Genomic DNA, 13,580 nt, shown 5'->3' with positions numbered 1-13,580 from the left:
TCTCTGGGGATTTACACATCACTGTGCTCTGATTTGATTAAAAGCTGGGACCTGAAACAGCACCATTGCAATGGTAACTTACAGGTGTTATTGCCTACTAAGATTAGGAGAGGCATGGTAATGCTGGAGTATTCTTCCCTGATTTTTAATGAATCTATCAAGTTAGGGACTTTGTGAAGAGATGCATTTGGACATGGGAATCTTGAAGGCAAAGTAATAGGCATGAGGTTTCTGACTGACAAGACACATGTGAGTACATGCAAAATGTGCTCCTCCAGCTAAAAATAACATTTCTCCTGTCAACCACGATGCATCCACCCCCACAACACCACCCAGAAGAACACATTAACACCTTGGCTTTGCACGTAGCCCAATTCACAGCAGCCACAAGTGGTAGAGGGATCTGCACTCTGTGTGCATGCTGACAAATCATATGGCATAGCGAAGAACAGAGGAGTGAAACTGGGCTAGCAGAAGTTGACGCCTTATCATCACAGTCCCTTTGAGCATGCTGTAGGCTGACACCTCCACCAACCGAGTCATCTCCCCGATGCCAGGATGAAGAGCACGAGCCCACTATCCTGATTTAGCCTCCGAGGCTCAGCTCACCACACTGAGAGGGTGCAGTGATGTAAAGAGGCAAGGGATCAGCCCAGGTGCACCAGCAAGGGGAAGCAATGAGTGCCCAACCACCACTGCTCACAGCTGTGCTACAGAGATGGTACGGTACAGACCAGTGATGTGCAGTGTTTCTCCCATTATGGATCCACAGTTTGTGCCCAATCCCAAAACCTGTAAATGATATTTCAAACCTAAGAGTGTTGGGTTGCAGATAGGCATCACCCTTAAGGAGGAATCCTGTGCTAACTAAGGTGCAAATCTGTCATGCAGTCTGTATGCAGCATAGCAGTCAATAAGTAGAAAAGCACATGGACAGTAAAGAGAAATTGAAATCAACATCTTTTGCCCAAAGATTATTTCCCATGAATATGTGATGTTGTGTTGCTGTTTTGTTTTTCTAAAAAAAATTAAAGCCTTCTAGAAAATGTTGAAGAAAATAAAAAATTACCATACATAGAATCCCAAAATTGCAGGGGTGGGAAGAGACCTCAAGAGATCATCAAGTCCAACCCCCCTGCTGAAGCAGTCCCCTACAATAGGTCACATAGCTAGGCATCCAGATGGGTCTTGAATATCTCCATAGGAGACTCTGCCATCACTTTGGGCAGCCTGTTCCAGTGCTCCATTCCCCTCACCATAAAGAAGTTCTTCCATATGTCAGTATGGAACTTCTTATGTTCAAGTTTTAGACCATTAATCCTTGTCTTATCACTACGTACCACCAAGAAGAGCCTGGCCTCATGCATTTGCCTCCCACCTCCCACCACAGATATTTATGAACATTTATCAGATCCCCTCTCAATGTTCTTTTCCCCTGGCTGAACAGATCCGGGCTCTACTAACATTCTCATCATAATTTCTAGGCCAGCCATTTTAAAATCATTATTGACAGTTCTTCATCATTATAAATGTGGTTTGTGAAGTGCAGTTCTTAGGTGGTGACATACATATAGATAGACAGATATAAAAGATGTGGAAACACATCAAAGCTAAAATATTGGCAGCTGACACGAGGGTGGTTCACGGACATGGAGGTCACTGTCGGTCCATTGCAGCCTTCCCCTGGGCAGCATGAAGCTTTATTCAGAGGGGCTTTGAGGAAATCGGGGAGATTAAAATAAGTAAGTTCCAATCTCTCCTTTAGCCAACAAGCACATGAGCCTGTGTTCTCACTCTCAGAATTAAGCTCCTATAACTCTCATCTAAGTTGAGCCTAGAGCTCTCACAGTGCTTCCCTTGTCCGAACTTCACCTGACTCCAGCAAAGCTGAGCAGGCTTTGGTGGGTGCTGAAGGCATCTAGGCCTTCCCAGACAGTGCTTAGAGCTTAACAGGATCAGCCCCTTGGCAACTTGCATGCTGTCCATCACCTCAGATGCCTTACACTTTTTAATTTATGCAATGCCCACCATATGTAATTAGCTAAGTGAGTGTCATGGCTTTGTGATTTTTGGTTTTCGGTGTTCCACATCATAACACCATGTAGTGCACTGGAAGTTAAAGTGTTAATGCTCCAATTCCAGGTACCTGTTCCAGCACGCCATAGAAGTCATGGGATCTGGCCCTTCCTAGTTGGGCGGTCTCTTACTGCCTTGCAGTGGGTGCTGGAGGGTGCTTTCCTTGCCGTTCCAAGCTTTTCAGGTTTGTCTGGTCTCAGGAACTCTCTCTCTTTCCTATTTTATTTGGTTTATTAGTCTCAATTTCAAGTAGATTGTATTATATTGTGTTATCTTGCATTCTGATATCACAGTAAAATAAGTTTTCCTCCATAGATCATCGCCGCTGTTTCTTTTCCCTTTCTTGAGCCCAGCTCCCATCTTCCTACCCCCTTTCCGTTTTCCTTCCTATTTCGCGGGGCCAGGGGGGCCCAGGGGCCTACTGCCCCCCTGTCATGGGCATGGATTGATCTAGTTAACTCCGTGACAGTAAGCTGCTTTCTCTTAACCTCAAATGTTTGTAATGCTTCTAATCCCGGTTAGGTGTCTGTATAAAGGAGCTCCTTGTTAAGGGCGGAGGGGAGGAATTTTCTTCTATAAGGAAATTAGGTCCTTGACCGAGATGTAAAGCCAAAGGTTTGAAAGATTGCACTGGGCACAAGCTGTCTATGCAAAGCAGCTTGCCCGTGGTGAGTCCTGTCCCAGTGAGCCATGGGCATCCTCGTTATTTTTCTTCACTAGTCCGTCCTTACTCCTGTTTCAGCAAGTTTAACACCAGCATCACGTGCTTTCCTGGGACGAAAAACCGGGAGTTCGTCAACCAACATGGAGTTTCGCTTTTGGCCCATTTCCCAGTTGGAAAAGCTGAACGCTTCGATGCTCTTGGCGGTTCTTGTCATGCTTCTTTTGATTATTGACTTTGTGAGGAAGAGGCGTCCCAGAAATTTCCCTCCAGGGCCACAGCTATTTCCTCTTGTGGGAACCATCGTGGATTTAAGGCAACCTCTCCATCTTGAGATGCAGAAGGTAAGATCTTCATGGACATTTCTCCTACTATTAATATTGTACATTTTCAGTGGTTTTTGTCACCTATCAAAGGCAAAACGGAGGCTAGTTCTGCTTTACAAGCTGTATAATAACAATGTAGGCAACTATTGGGTTTATTCCTTACCGCCATCCCCTCTTCCAAAGGAGTTGGACAGTTTCATCAGAAGGGAATTTGTACCAGAGGAAAGTCTGCATGTTCCTCCTTTTTCTTCCCATTTCAAAACAATCATTGTGTGCTTCAGCCCAGGAAGGGTTTGGAGGCTATGGGTCAGGATGGGTGAGGGATAGTGGGAAACAAACTTTGAACAAGGAACTTCGCCTCTGAAAATTGTATTGTTGTTGTCTGTGCCCAAAGATCTGCAATTTGCACCATTACATCTGAAAGAAAGACTAAGGTCCAAAGTTAAACACCTCTGTGGCTTCTTCTGTGTCACAGGAAGAGGCAGTGATAACTTTAGAAAGGTTTCTTTGACTCCCACCAAAGCCAACAACAGTGGTAATTGATACATGTGGAGTACCTTGTCTGAGAGAGTGGGAGGTAAGGTTATGACATGCTGGTTGCAAGTTTCTTTTTGGTGATTGACTTTTAGTCTCTTGCTTCAATTTAAAAGAGGACCCCATCTCATCTACCCAAGCCATTAGCAGGGGTATCCCCAAGGGAACAGAGTATGTTCAGGTCATTTTAACATTTATAATTATTACTAATAAAATTAATCACATTCATCTGCATGCAAGCACTGGCAGAGCTGCCCATGTGATCCCAGGCTCATTTCAGTAGCCATCATGTGAGTTCAGGGTGACCATGCATGTCCTCTCCTGCAGAGTCACACTAAGGAGCATGCACATTGAATTCCTTGGCAAATGAGGACCCAAGAGAGGATATAATTGTCCTCTGCCCTTATACATCAGGGAGCTAAATGCTGAAGAGGAGAGGCTAATGCTAGCAATGTCCATGCAAGGAAAATGGCTATAAATTGGCTATAAATGCATTCAGGCTTAAAATTAGAGGAAGTTTTCTGAGCATCAGCAGTTGGAGCCACTTTCTAACTGTGACAGCTGGAGCAAGAAATCTCACTACTTTAAACAAAGTTGGTGAAATAGACTGTGTTGTGCCTTGCTTTCAACAGCAAGAGCCTGGTCTCAGTGACCCAGGTGGAGCCTTCTCCTCCTTCACTCTTTCAGTGAAGAAGAGGGAAGGAGCAGGTGCCCATCAGTCAAAAAGTCCTTGGGTTCAAGTTAAATTGTCACAACAACCTGGTAAAAGACAACATGCAAATCATCCCTGCCACACCACAGTTCACTTATATTCACTTATAATATTTCTTATGCCATCTCCAGCCTTTGCAGAATAGTTTAGGTTGGGTGGGACCTGTGGAAGACTTGGGTTTGGATTTTTCTTAAGCCCAACCCAATGCTCCAAGTGGAACTAAACTCAAAGTTAGATCCCAGGTCTTGTCCGTCTTCTTGCCCTCAGAGAGTAATGGACTCTCTTTCAGCTTACTGCAAGGTATGGGAACATCTTCAGCGTGCAGTTCGGAGGTCTGACTTTTGTGGTAGTCAGTGGGTACCAAATGGTGAGAGAAGCTCTTGTCCACCAGGCTGAAATATTTGCAGATCGGCCGCATATTCCACTTCTCCAAGAAATTTTTAGAGGCTTTGGTAAGTACAGCTTCCAAGATTTTGGCAATCTATTTGCAATGATAACAATTAGAGTGAAGGAGGCTGAATTCAGCCCTCAGTAACTGTGCCAATAAAAGCCTGTTGTAGAGGAAGACAAGAACTGAACTCAGCCTAATCTCACAGGTATATATTTGAATCTGTCTGGGATTTAGGGATAACACGGGGATCAACGTGATGTGTTGAGTCAGGTGAAAGACAAGAAACAAATGCAGGCTGTCCAGTGCCCCTTGAACAGTGTTCCCCTTGGATTTATCTCCCCTTTACTTTCTTTCCCTGGCTACACGTAGCTCCAGAGGCGGGTTCTGCTGCTCCTGCAGCAGCTCTGCCAGCAGCGTGATCGTACTCAGAGTATTTTGGCTTACACCTTTTTTTCCCACGCAAAGTGACAAAGAAGAAAATCCATAAAGCTAGATATTTAGCATAAGCCAATTACCCTTGAATTTTAATTCCCAGGCGAAGCTATAGCTTCCCAATGTCTGCTGTTCTTACTTGCTTTGGTTTGGGGTTTTTAAGACCGATTGCCATTTCTGAATCCTGTCACTCACGTTCCACACAGAGCTAGCTTTTGTTTGTCTGTTTTTCTACAGGTCTCATATCCTCAAATGGGCACATATGGAGGCAACAGAGAAAGTTTGTCTTAGCGACGCTGAAAAACACTGTGGTCAGTTTTGAGTCAAAAGTGCAAGAAGAGAGCCAGTACCTCGTGGAGGCAATGGAGGAAGAGAAGGGTAGGCGGTCCTTGGGCAGCACTGTGCCCAGAGCTTTCAACAGCCTCTTACCAGATGAATTCACACCAGTGTGACTCCTAATATGCAGAGCAACTCCGCAGTAGCACAAATCTCTATCTTAGGTTTCCAGATTGTGCTTTTTAGGCCTGCCATTTCAATTCTTCCTAATTAGAATTAAACGAATGTATACTCGGTGCTTATTAAAATCGGTATGTTTATGTGTCTAAGAAAGCCCTTTCTATAGCTGCAAAGGCAGAAATGCAGCTCTCATGATATCAAGCACATTCGCTCAGAGGCTCCGTTAACCTCTGCTTGTCCTTGGCTTTGCAAAGTATTTTAAAACTTGTTTAGTCAGGCTTTCCTTTTGTATCATGCACAGATGAAGCGTGTGCTTTGCTCTTTTATGGTCCGGCTTTTAAGAAGTGCCAGAGAGATATTAGTAAGAATAATTTGTATGTTGGTATATGGGTGATGTAGCACTTCAGCTTTAAATAGAAGCAGATGGGGTTTAGCTAATTCTATGGAGCTATATATAGTAAACAAGAAAGATCTAAATAGGAATTGTGAAATTATATACTGAACTTGCTCCATTTTAATTGCAGTTGCTCTGAACAGGCCAAATACTTCATGTTGCCAATTGATTATAGTCCTTTATAGTCCTAATCAATAAACTAATTAAGCTGCAGTTTCAGGCCTTTCTTCCCATTAGTAATGACAAATAGTGATCTTGTCCATCACTCCAGTATCTGAGCACCAGCCCAGCTTAATTACTTTCTCAGAGTGGAGAGATGAGCAGTGCTGTGCATGGTGCCTTGCATCTCAACATGATGCTCCCCACTGCGCCGGCACAGCTCAGAGCCATGCTGGACTCATTACAGATATTAATCTCTCCTGTCACGGCAAGTAGTGATGTGGGCTTTCTAAATGTGCCCTGGGAGATGGTAGCCTCTGCTCGATAGCTCTCTTGAGGAAAGCAGATGTGATGAGCATCACGCCACGCTTTGATCCTTTAGGAGCCAACGTGCATCATTAGGACCAGAGGGAATGGTTTCAAGCTACGGCAGGGGAGATTCAGGCTGGACATGAGGAAGTATTACTTTTCAGAAAGGGTGGTCAGGCACTGGAATGGACTGCCCAGGGAGGTGGTGGAGTCACTGAGCCTGGGGGTGTTCAAGGGAAGACTGGATGTTGTGTTGAGGGACATGGTTTAGTGGGAGCTATTGGGAATAGGTGAACGGTTGGACTGGGTGATCTTTTAGGTCTTTTCCAACCTTGGTGATTCTATGATTCTATGATTCTATGATTCATGTCCGTTGGCCATGTGAGCTATTGCTGGATTTTCCTGCTTGAATTCCTCGTGATGTGCGGCCAAAGGCCAATACAATGACATATTTGCAATGTGATTGGTCTTAAGTTTTCTGCCCCAGGCAAAGGTTTGGAGGGACCTTCTCTTGGTGTTTGATGGACGCCAATGACGAGTTGGAGCAAACAAACCCAACAGCCATAACTACTTGTTACCACTGGGAAAAGGCTCAGATCCTGTTTCAGAAGCTCTGTACTAACACTGGGGTCTGCCACAGCCTAGATGTAAGGGGATGTCCTCGGAGAAAGGATGCTGGGGCACACAGCACCCAGCTTTTAGAGGTAGTGGGGATCCCAAGACAAGGGTGAAGTCTCAGCATCACCATGAGTAGGTAGTAGGTGAGGCCTTACCCCATTTTCACATCTGTTGTGTACAGAGTGCTATATCTGAGATTAAAGACCAAGCCTCACGGTTTTCATTTTGTTCCCCTCAGGGCAACCGTTTGACCCTCATTACAAAATTAATAGTGCTGTTTCAAATATTATCTGTTCCATAACTTTTGGAAACCGCTTCGACTACCACGACAGCAACTTCCAGGAATTACTGCACTTGCTCGCAGAAACACTGCTGCTGATAGGAAGCTTCTGGGGCCAGGTAAAACCAGACTGCTGCTTTTGTAATTTCAGCTCCATGTAAGTGCTTGGAAATGAGTTTCTAAGGTACTGAAGTAATCTGCTTTTCCCTGTAGAAAAAGAGTCGTGTTGTAAGAGAAATGACCATGGGTATTAATTTACATGGGGCTGGGTTAATCCATTAAATCCATCAAGAAAGCAAGCGAGTTAAAATGATTGAGGCACATGGAGGAAAAAAGATTGTGGGATTGTAAAGTCAACCTTGTACCAAGCAGAACAGAAGAGCAATGAAAGAAAGAAAAAAATACCTTTTAAACATCTACATTTCCACAAAAAGAAAACAGTAGCACTTAGTCAAAATTCCCATCTCCTCCCTTCTACCACTTTCCCAACCAAATTCTGCACTGCTTGTATTGTGTGACAAGATGAATGAGATCCTAAGTTTATTACCAAAATAGATGGCTCTGGGAGCTGCCATAGCTTCTGTATTGCCACACACCTTGGACTGGACAAATTGGTCCCTGCCAACCCCAACACCAGTGGGCTCCTCCTCATTGACTTAATTGACCTTCATCTCAAAACTGATTTATCCTTTGAGCAAGTGGAACTAACAATTTGTACTACAATCTCAACTGTGAGACCTGACCTTTTTTCACCCCAGTAAGTGCTTTTGTGCTCTGTTTGATTTCTCACCAGCTGTATAATGCTTTCCCTCTGATAATGAGATGGCTACCAGGGCCTTTCAGGAAAATCTTCAGGCACTGGGAGAAACTTCAGCGTTTTGTGAGGGGAGTGATTGCAAAACACAAGGAGAACTTGGACCAGTCTGACTTGGGAGATTACATTGACTGTTACTTAAAGGAAATAGAAAAGGTGAGAGGGAAATACCTAAGGCCACTTAAAGCTTGATCACCAAAACGAGCAGACAAGACTCAAGGCAATTTTGTTAGAAGAGCTTTTTCCTTCCTTACCTCTTTCATGTCAGACTTTTTAGCAGCAGCAGGAGTTTGATCGCTTTGAAAACGCATCAATTTTCATATATATTTTTTTCATTTGGAAGCATTTAAACTTTATCTTCTATTTCTCATTCTGTCAACTGGCATAGGAGGGCTCTCGGGGAACTTATTCATGTTCCTATGAGAATTTGCAGGAGGGTGTTTTGGTTTTGGGTTGGGTTTTTGAAAGCATCCCCTCCCTAATAAGCACTTCTACTGTCTTTTTTTTTTATGTAAGTTTAAGGATGACACCAACTCCTATTTCCATGAGGAAAATCTGCTCTGCTCCACACTGGACCTCTTCTTGACTGGGACAGAGACAACAGCAACTGCCATCCGTTGGGCTCTGCTCTACATGGCTGTGTATCCCCACATTCAGGGTAGGGCCACTGATGGGTCCTTCATCACATAGCCCGAAACCAGATAAGTGAAACAGAAAACTGAGTTGTTTGTAGGCTCACCACACAGGCCATGTGCAGTGGAAATGCTAAGTCACTGCTTGAACCACTGATTGAGCACCTGGTGGGAAGGCAGGGCAAACACAGGGGAGCTCAGGTGCATGCAATGTACCTGAGTGACTTGAAAGAGTGGAGCCAGGAGCCACTCTTTCCCAGACCTCACTTAAGGGTTGGCAGAGGAGGTGAGAGCATCTTGTTTGAGTTCTCTGCCTATTCAGGGACTGTGTGAGCCTTCCTGAGGTAAGTGAATTCTTTTTGCTTTTTCTGCACCTACTGTTATTACATCTGAGCAGCCCATCCCTCACCTTAGTACAAGACCTTGCTGCCCTTCCTTCTTGTAACAGATGTGCCTGTGGCCTGGCTTTCTCATTCAGAAGTTTTTGAGCACATATATGTATATGTATATATATTTTTTGTTTCTGTAGAGAAAGTGCAGCTTGAAATTGATGCTGTGATTGGCCAGTGCCGCCAGCCCACCATGGAAGACAAGGAGCACATGCCTTACACCAGTGCAGTGCTGAGCGAGGTGCTGCGAATGGGCAACATTGTGCCATTGGGAGTGCCCAGGATGTCCACCAATGACACCACCTTGGCTGGCTTCCACGTGCCCAAGGTATGCCCAGGACACAGCTCTCCCCTCACCCTGTCAGTGTGGGGTCTCCACAGCCCCCATCCCAAACCTCACTTGGAGGCACCAACCTGCAGCATCTTGCAACATCTCTCATCTGTGGAGTAGTCCTGGCAGATGCTGTAGGGCTGTTTGGATCTCGCCTTTCTATGGAAGAGAACTGTGAGATTCTATTTTGTTGGCCATCGCTTTCATATTTTTCTTCAAGGCTTATCTCTCAGGTTTTACAGATGACTTGCATGAATTTTGGAAGCAGAGGTCCAAGAAACACAGGAAAGCGAACAGTTTGGATTTGTTAATTCCACAGAGTATTAGAGAACATCTATTAAAATAGCCCTTGATAAATGCCAAGTAATAGTTATTGATGAATGTACACTGTTCTGACATTATGAAAGCAAATATGAGATTTGGATAGATTGAGTCTCTTGCACAGACATGATCAGTTGCTTCTTGGCAAATTAAAAATTAAAAGTTCTGGGCATTTTGCTGAGCATTGATTAGAGCATTTTTTTAATTTCTCCTAATGGAAGATAGGAAGGTAAACCAGATACAGTTTTAATAAAAAGTAAAGTAAAGCAGGTTGATTGACAATTACTTGGTTAAGTTGTTTTCAATCCCTATGATAAGACAACTTGATTGATTTAAAAGTGAATTCATATTAACATCACCACTAACAGCAGCACAAGGTATGGATCAGCAGGATGGAGGTGGACAGTGGCACATTGAAGTGAACAGTCCTGCAGGCTTTTGCCCTCATTCAACTATGTTGGTTTGGAAAAACATTTTGTGTGTTTAAAAAAAATGAAGTATCTTGGTTCATGTGTGTAGAAAAGAGCTAATAGTAACCCAGGCTGGCAGCATGTTGGCTCTTCATGGAACCTCTTGTTTCCCCCACCCTTCCAGGGTACCACGCTGATGACCAGCCTGACTTCAATAATGTTTGACGAAAACGTGTGGGAGACTCCAGACACCTTTAATCCTGAACACTTCCTGGAGAACGGCCAGTACAGGAGGCGGGAGGCTTTCCTGCCCTTCTCTGCAGGTAAGAAGATGAATGGGGAGATGGTTTTGCTTTTTGTAATGCCTTTTCTTCACAACATTGGAGTAGGGAAGAACTGTTCCCAGTCTGATAGCAGCTCATGCCTGGCATTTCCCACAGTGAAAATCCCCTAGTAGTTAATATTGACTGCTGTGGGCAGGAGGGAGATCAATTTGTTATTGCAGGATGAAAAACAAGGCTTTTTCCTTCTGCGTGAGTTGGGTAAATGGGTGCTTTTTTTTTTTTCTTTTTTTTTTTTTTTTTTTCCTTTTGAGTGTCCCCCCTTTGCTTATCCGAACGGTTTCATCTCTCTGCTGAGCTGGGAACTTCTGGGGATGTGTTCTGCACGATGTGTGGGTGAACATTGCCACCTAACCTTGCTAGGAAGAAAAGCTCCTGCAGCCTTTACAATGCAGCATGGGTGAAAGGAGCCTGGAGGCTGCAGAGACCCCAGGCCAGTGCCCTTGGTCTGCAAGCACTGTCCTTCTCTCTGTCCCATGGCACCAATGAACCCATCTACCCCCTTGCACAACACCCTCCCTTCTGTGAGAACAGCAATTAAGGGTGATGCTTAAACTCTGGACTGAGTGTGGTTTTCTTTGCTCCTCTTCCAGGCAAGCGTGCCTGTCCTGGTGAGCAGTTGGCCAGGACTGAGCTCTTCATCTTCTTCACTTCCCTGCTGCAGAAATTCACCTTCCAGGCTCCGTCTGCCACTGTGCTGAGCTTTGCCTTCACAATCAGCCTCACGCGCTGCCCCAAGCCCTTCCAACTCTGCGCCCTGCCTCGCTGCTGAGGGCAAGATGGAAAGCATTCCCTTCTCAGCTGTCCCATTAGGTTGCAGGCTGCAGTGCTGGGACTCCTCACAGCCAGCAGCCCTGTGTGGTGTGTGGACAGGGGGGAGGGCAGGAGGGCTGCATTCTGCACACCTCAGTGAGGACAACCACTGGGACACACACCTCCCCCCATCCCCTTGTGCTCCTACTCCTTTCCCTGATCAGTTTGATAAAATACATGAATTCAAAAGCCTTATTGCTTCATTTTCACCCTCAGCAACACCAAGGAAGTGGCTGTCAGGTGTAAGCCATGGGCATGCTTGTGCTTGCTGTGTCTCTTCTATAGCGGGTACATTCATCACCCAGAGACCTTGCAATCGCTAAAACTCAATGCTGCTGCACAGTGAATGGCCATGGGCTGTGTGTCTGGGGGCCTTCCTGCTCACTAGGGGTGGCTGTCTGCACATATGAGATCTAGGCTCATACCCATTGCTTTAGTGGATAGCTAGCTGCCAGCGCAGATCCTGACCTCAGGGTTGGTGCAGTGTGTGTTTCCCCACAAAGCACTGTTTCTGCTTTGCAATGGGAAGTCAATACCTAAATATAATACATTGCAGAGGAAACATAAACATCCTTTCTTTTTTTTTTCCCCTTCCATATGTATATAGAAATTTAAATAAGATGGTAGAAGCATCTTATGGGCTGGCCCATGGGTGTCCAAACTTTTGACTGGCCTGGGCTGCACTGAATGAAGAGGAATTCAGTGATACACCTTTGCTTTGTATGTGCTTTCATCTCAGATGCCACTTTGGCAGACTGCCCCTCTGCTGCCATCTGAATGAACTACTGCAATGAAAATAACTGTATTGGTGGGAAGGTCCAACCTCTACTGCCATACCACCAACAGCTGCCTCTGTTGTCAGGGGCTGACATAAGGCAGGAGGCACTACTTTTGAAGCAACCCTTATATATTATACAGTTAACGTCTATAAGTAACAAAAGTTATTTTAGCTTTTAATATTGTTATTAAAACTTTAAAAAAAAGTGAGAGAGAGCAATAAAGCCTTAAAACCAGTGGGATGCGTGGCCTCATTGTTGTGCCACTAATGCATCAGCCTGGTTCTGTGGGAGGGGCTGCAGCTCTCAAGGTGTTCACCACAGATTTTGGATGAAATTTTACTCTTCCTGTGCTTCAACCTTGAAAACAGTTATCAAGGGAAGCTGCTTGGTGGGAAGTCCCAAGATCTGCCTCCAACACAGGTCAGGGCCATTTCCACAGCACAGCGCTGGGCTGTGGTTGATGGTCATTCTCTTCTGCCCATGTGAGGGTCTCTCTTGAAGATTATTCCAAGTCTGCAACTCAAATTTAATACTTCAAAAGCCCATGCTGCCTCCTATCTGCTCTTGTTTGCAATATATTTGCGAGAAATATATATTTTTTTCTTTCTATTTCTCCCTCTGACCTTTCGTAAGTGACTTTTCTACGCGTGCTCTCGTAGGATAGTGGATAGCTAACGGGAAAACAGGGTTGCATCAGGCTTCATTTCCACTGGGCTTGGACGCCTTCCCAGGCAAGCGCTGTGCTACCGCGCAGTTGCTGTGCAGTGACAGATCTGCGCCGCAGGGGAGAGTCCTCTGCACATCCCATGCCGGTATTCATGCACTCCTAACTCTCATCCTATTGCGTTTTTAATTAACTTTTCTCTGTTACAGGCACGTTTATTTTATTCCTGATACAGAAGACATATCTGTGGAATTTTGTTTTTTTCACGTATGGAATTTCTAAGGCCATTCTGGAGCGGACAGTGACTTCTCTCCATTTCTAGTCTGACCTCTGGAGCATGGGTACAGCTCTTTTATTTGCACGGCGTGAGCAAACACAAGCTGTTCTATTCCCTCATATCGACTTTCCCTCTTACCTTAACGAAACCTTATATACTCACGCTTCCCTCTGAGAGGGAATAAATGGTTGCAATCTTCCTTTACCTACATCGAAAAGCTATAATTGAAAGATCTCGACAAAAAAAAAAAAAAAAAAAAAAAAAAAAAAAAAAAGGCATAATGGTGTTTAACTTAAGAGCGGAGCATCCCATGTGAGTGCAGGGGAACGCTTCAGGTTGCACGAAAAGGTTGAACTTCTTAAAGTTGATCATAGGACCGCAGCAGCTTCGCTGCGCAACGGCACTCGTGAGCCCCCGAGCAGCGCCTTCATCCGGACAAATCCATTCTGCCACAGCTGCCG

The 13,580-nt window shown here is 44.9% G+C and overlaps 1 protein-coding gene across 1 annotated transcript in view; it reads left to right on the top strand.

The window, feature by feature from the left end:
• Positions 1 to 2,931: 2,931 nt before the first annotated feature.
• Positions 2,932 to 13,580, top strand: part of LOC122181084 (cytochrome P450 2J2) — an 11,161-nt gene continuing 512 nt past the window's right edge. Inside the window, exons 1-10 of the mRNA XM_042873300.1 lie at positions 2,932 to 3,081; positions 4,599 to 4,761; positions 5,370 to 5,510; positions 7,307 to 7,467; positions 8,142 to 8,318; positions 8,685 to 8,820; positions 9,324 to 9,511; positions 10,430 to 10,568; positions 11,180 to 11,270; positions 13,575 to 13,580. The exon at positions 13,575 to 13,580 is cut by the window's right edge and continues 137 nt beyond it. Of these exons, the coding sequence (XP_042729234.1) occupies positions 2,932 to 3,081; positions 4,599 to 4,761; positions 5,370 to 5,510; positions 7,307 to 7,467; positions 8,142 to 8,318; positions 8,685 to 8,820; positions 9,324 to 9,511; positions 10,430 to 10,568; positions 11,180 to 11,270; positions 13,575 to 13,580 (1,352 nt within the window). The remainder of the gene's footprint in view (positions 3,082 to 4,598; positions 4,762 to 5,369; positions 5,511 to 7,306; positions 7,468 to 8,141; positions 8,319 to 8,684; positions 8,821 to 9,323; positions 9,512 to 10,429; positions 10,569 to 11,179; positions 11,271 to 13,574) is intronic.

This window comes from Lagopus leucura, unplaced genomic scaffold, assembly GCF_019238085.1.
Source record: "Lagopus leucura isolate 7727_CA_CO unplaced genomic scaffold, USGS_WTPT01 Super-Scaffold_100009, whole genome shotgun sequence".
Classification (NCBI taxonomy): Eukaryota; Metazoa; Chordata; class Aves; order Galliformes; family Phasianidae; genus Lagopus; species Lagopus leucura.
The sequence above is the reverse complement of the archived record's forward strand: the minus strand, read 5'-3'. Positions and strand labels throughout refer to the sequence as shown.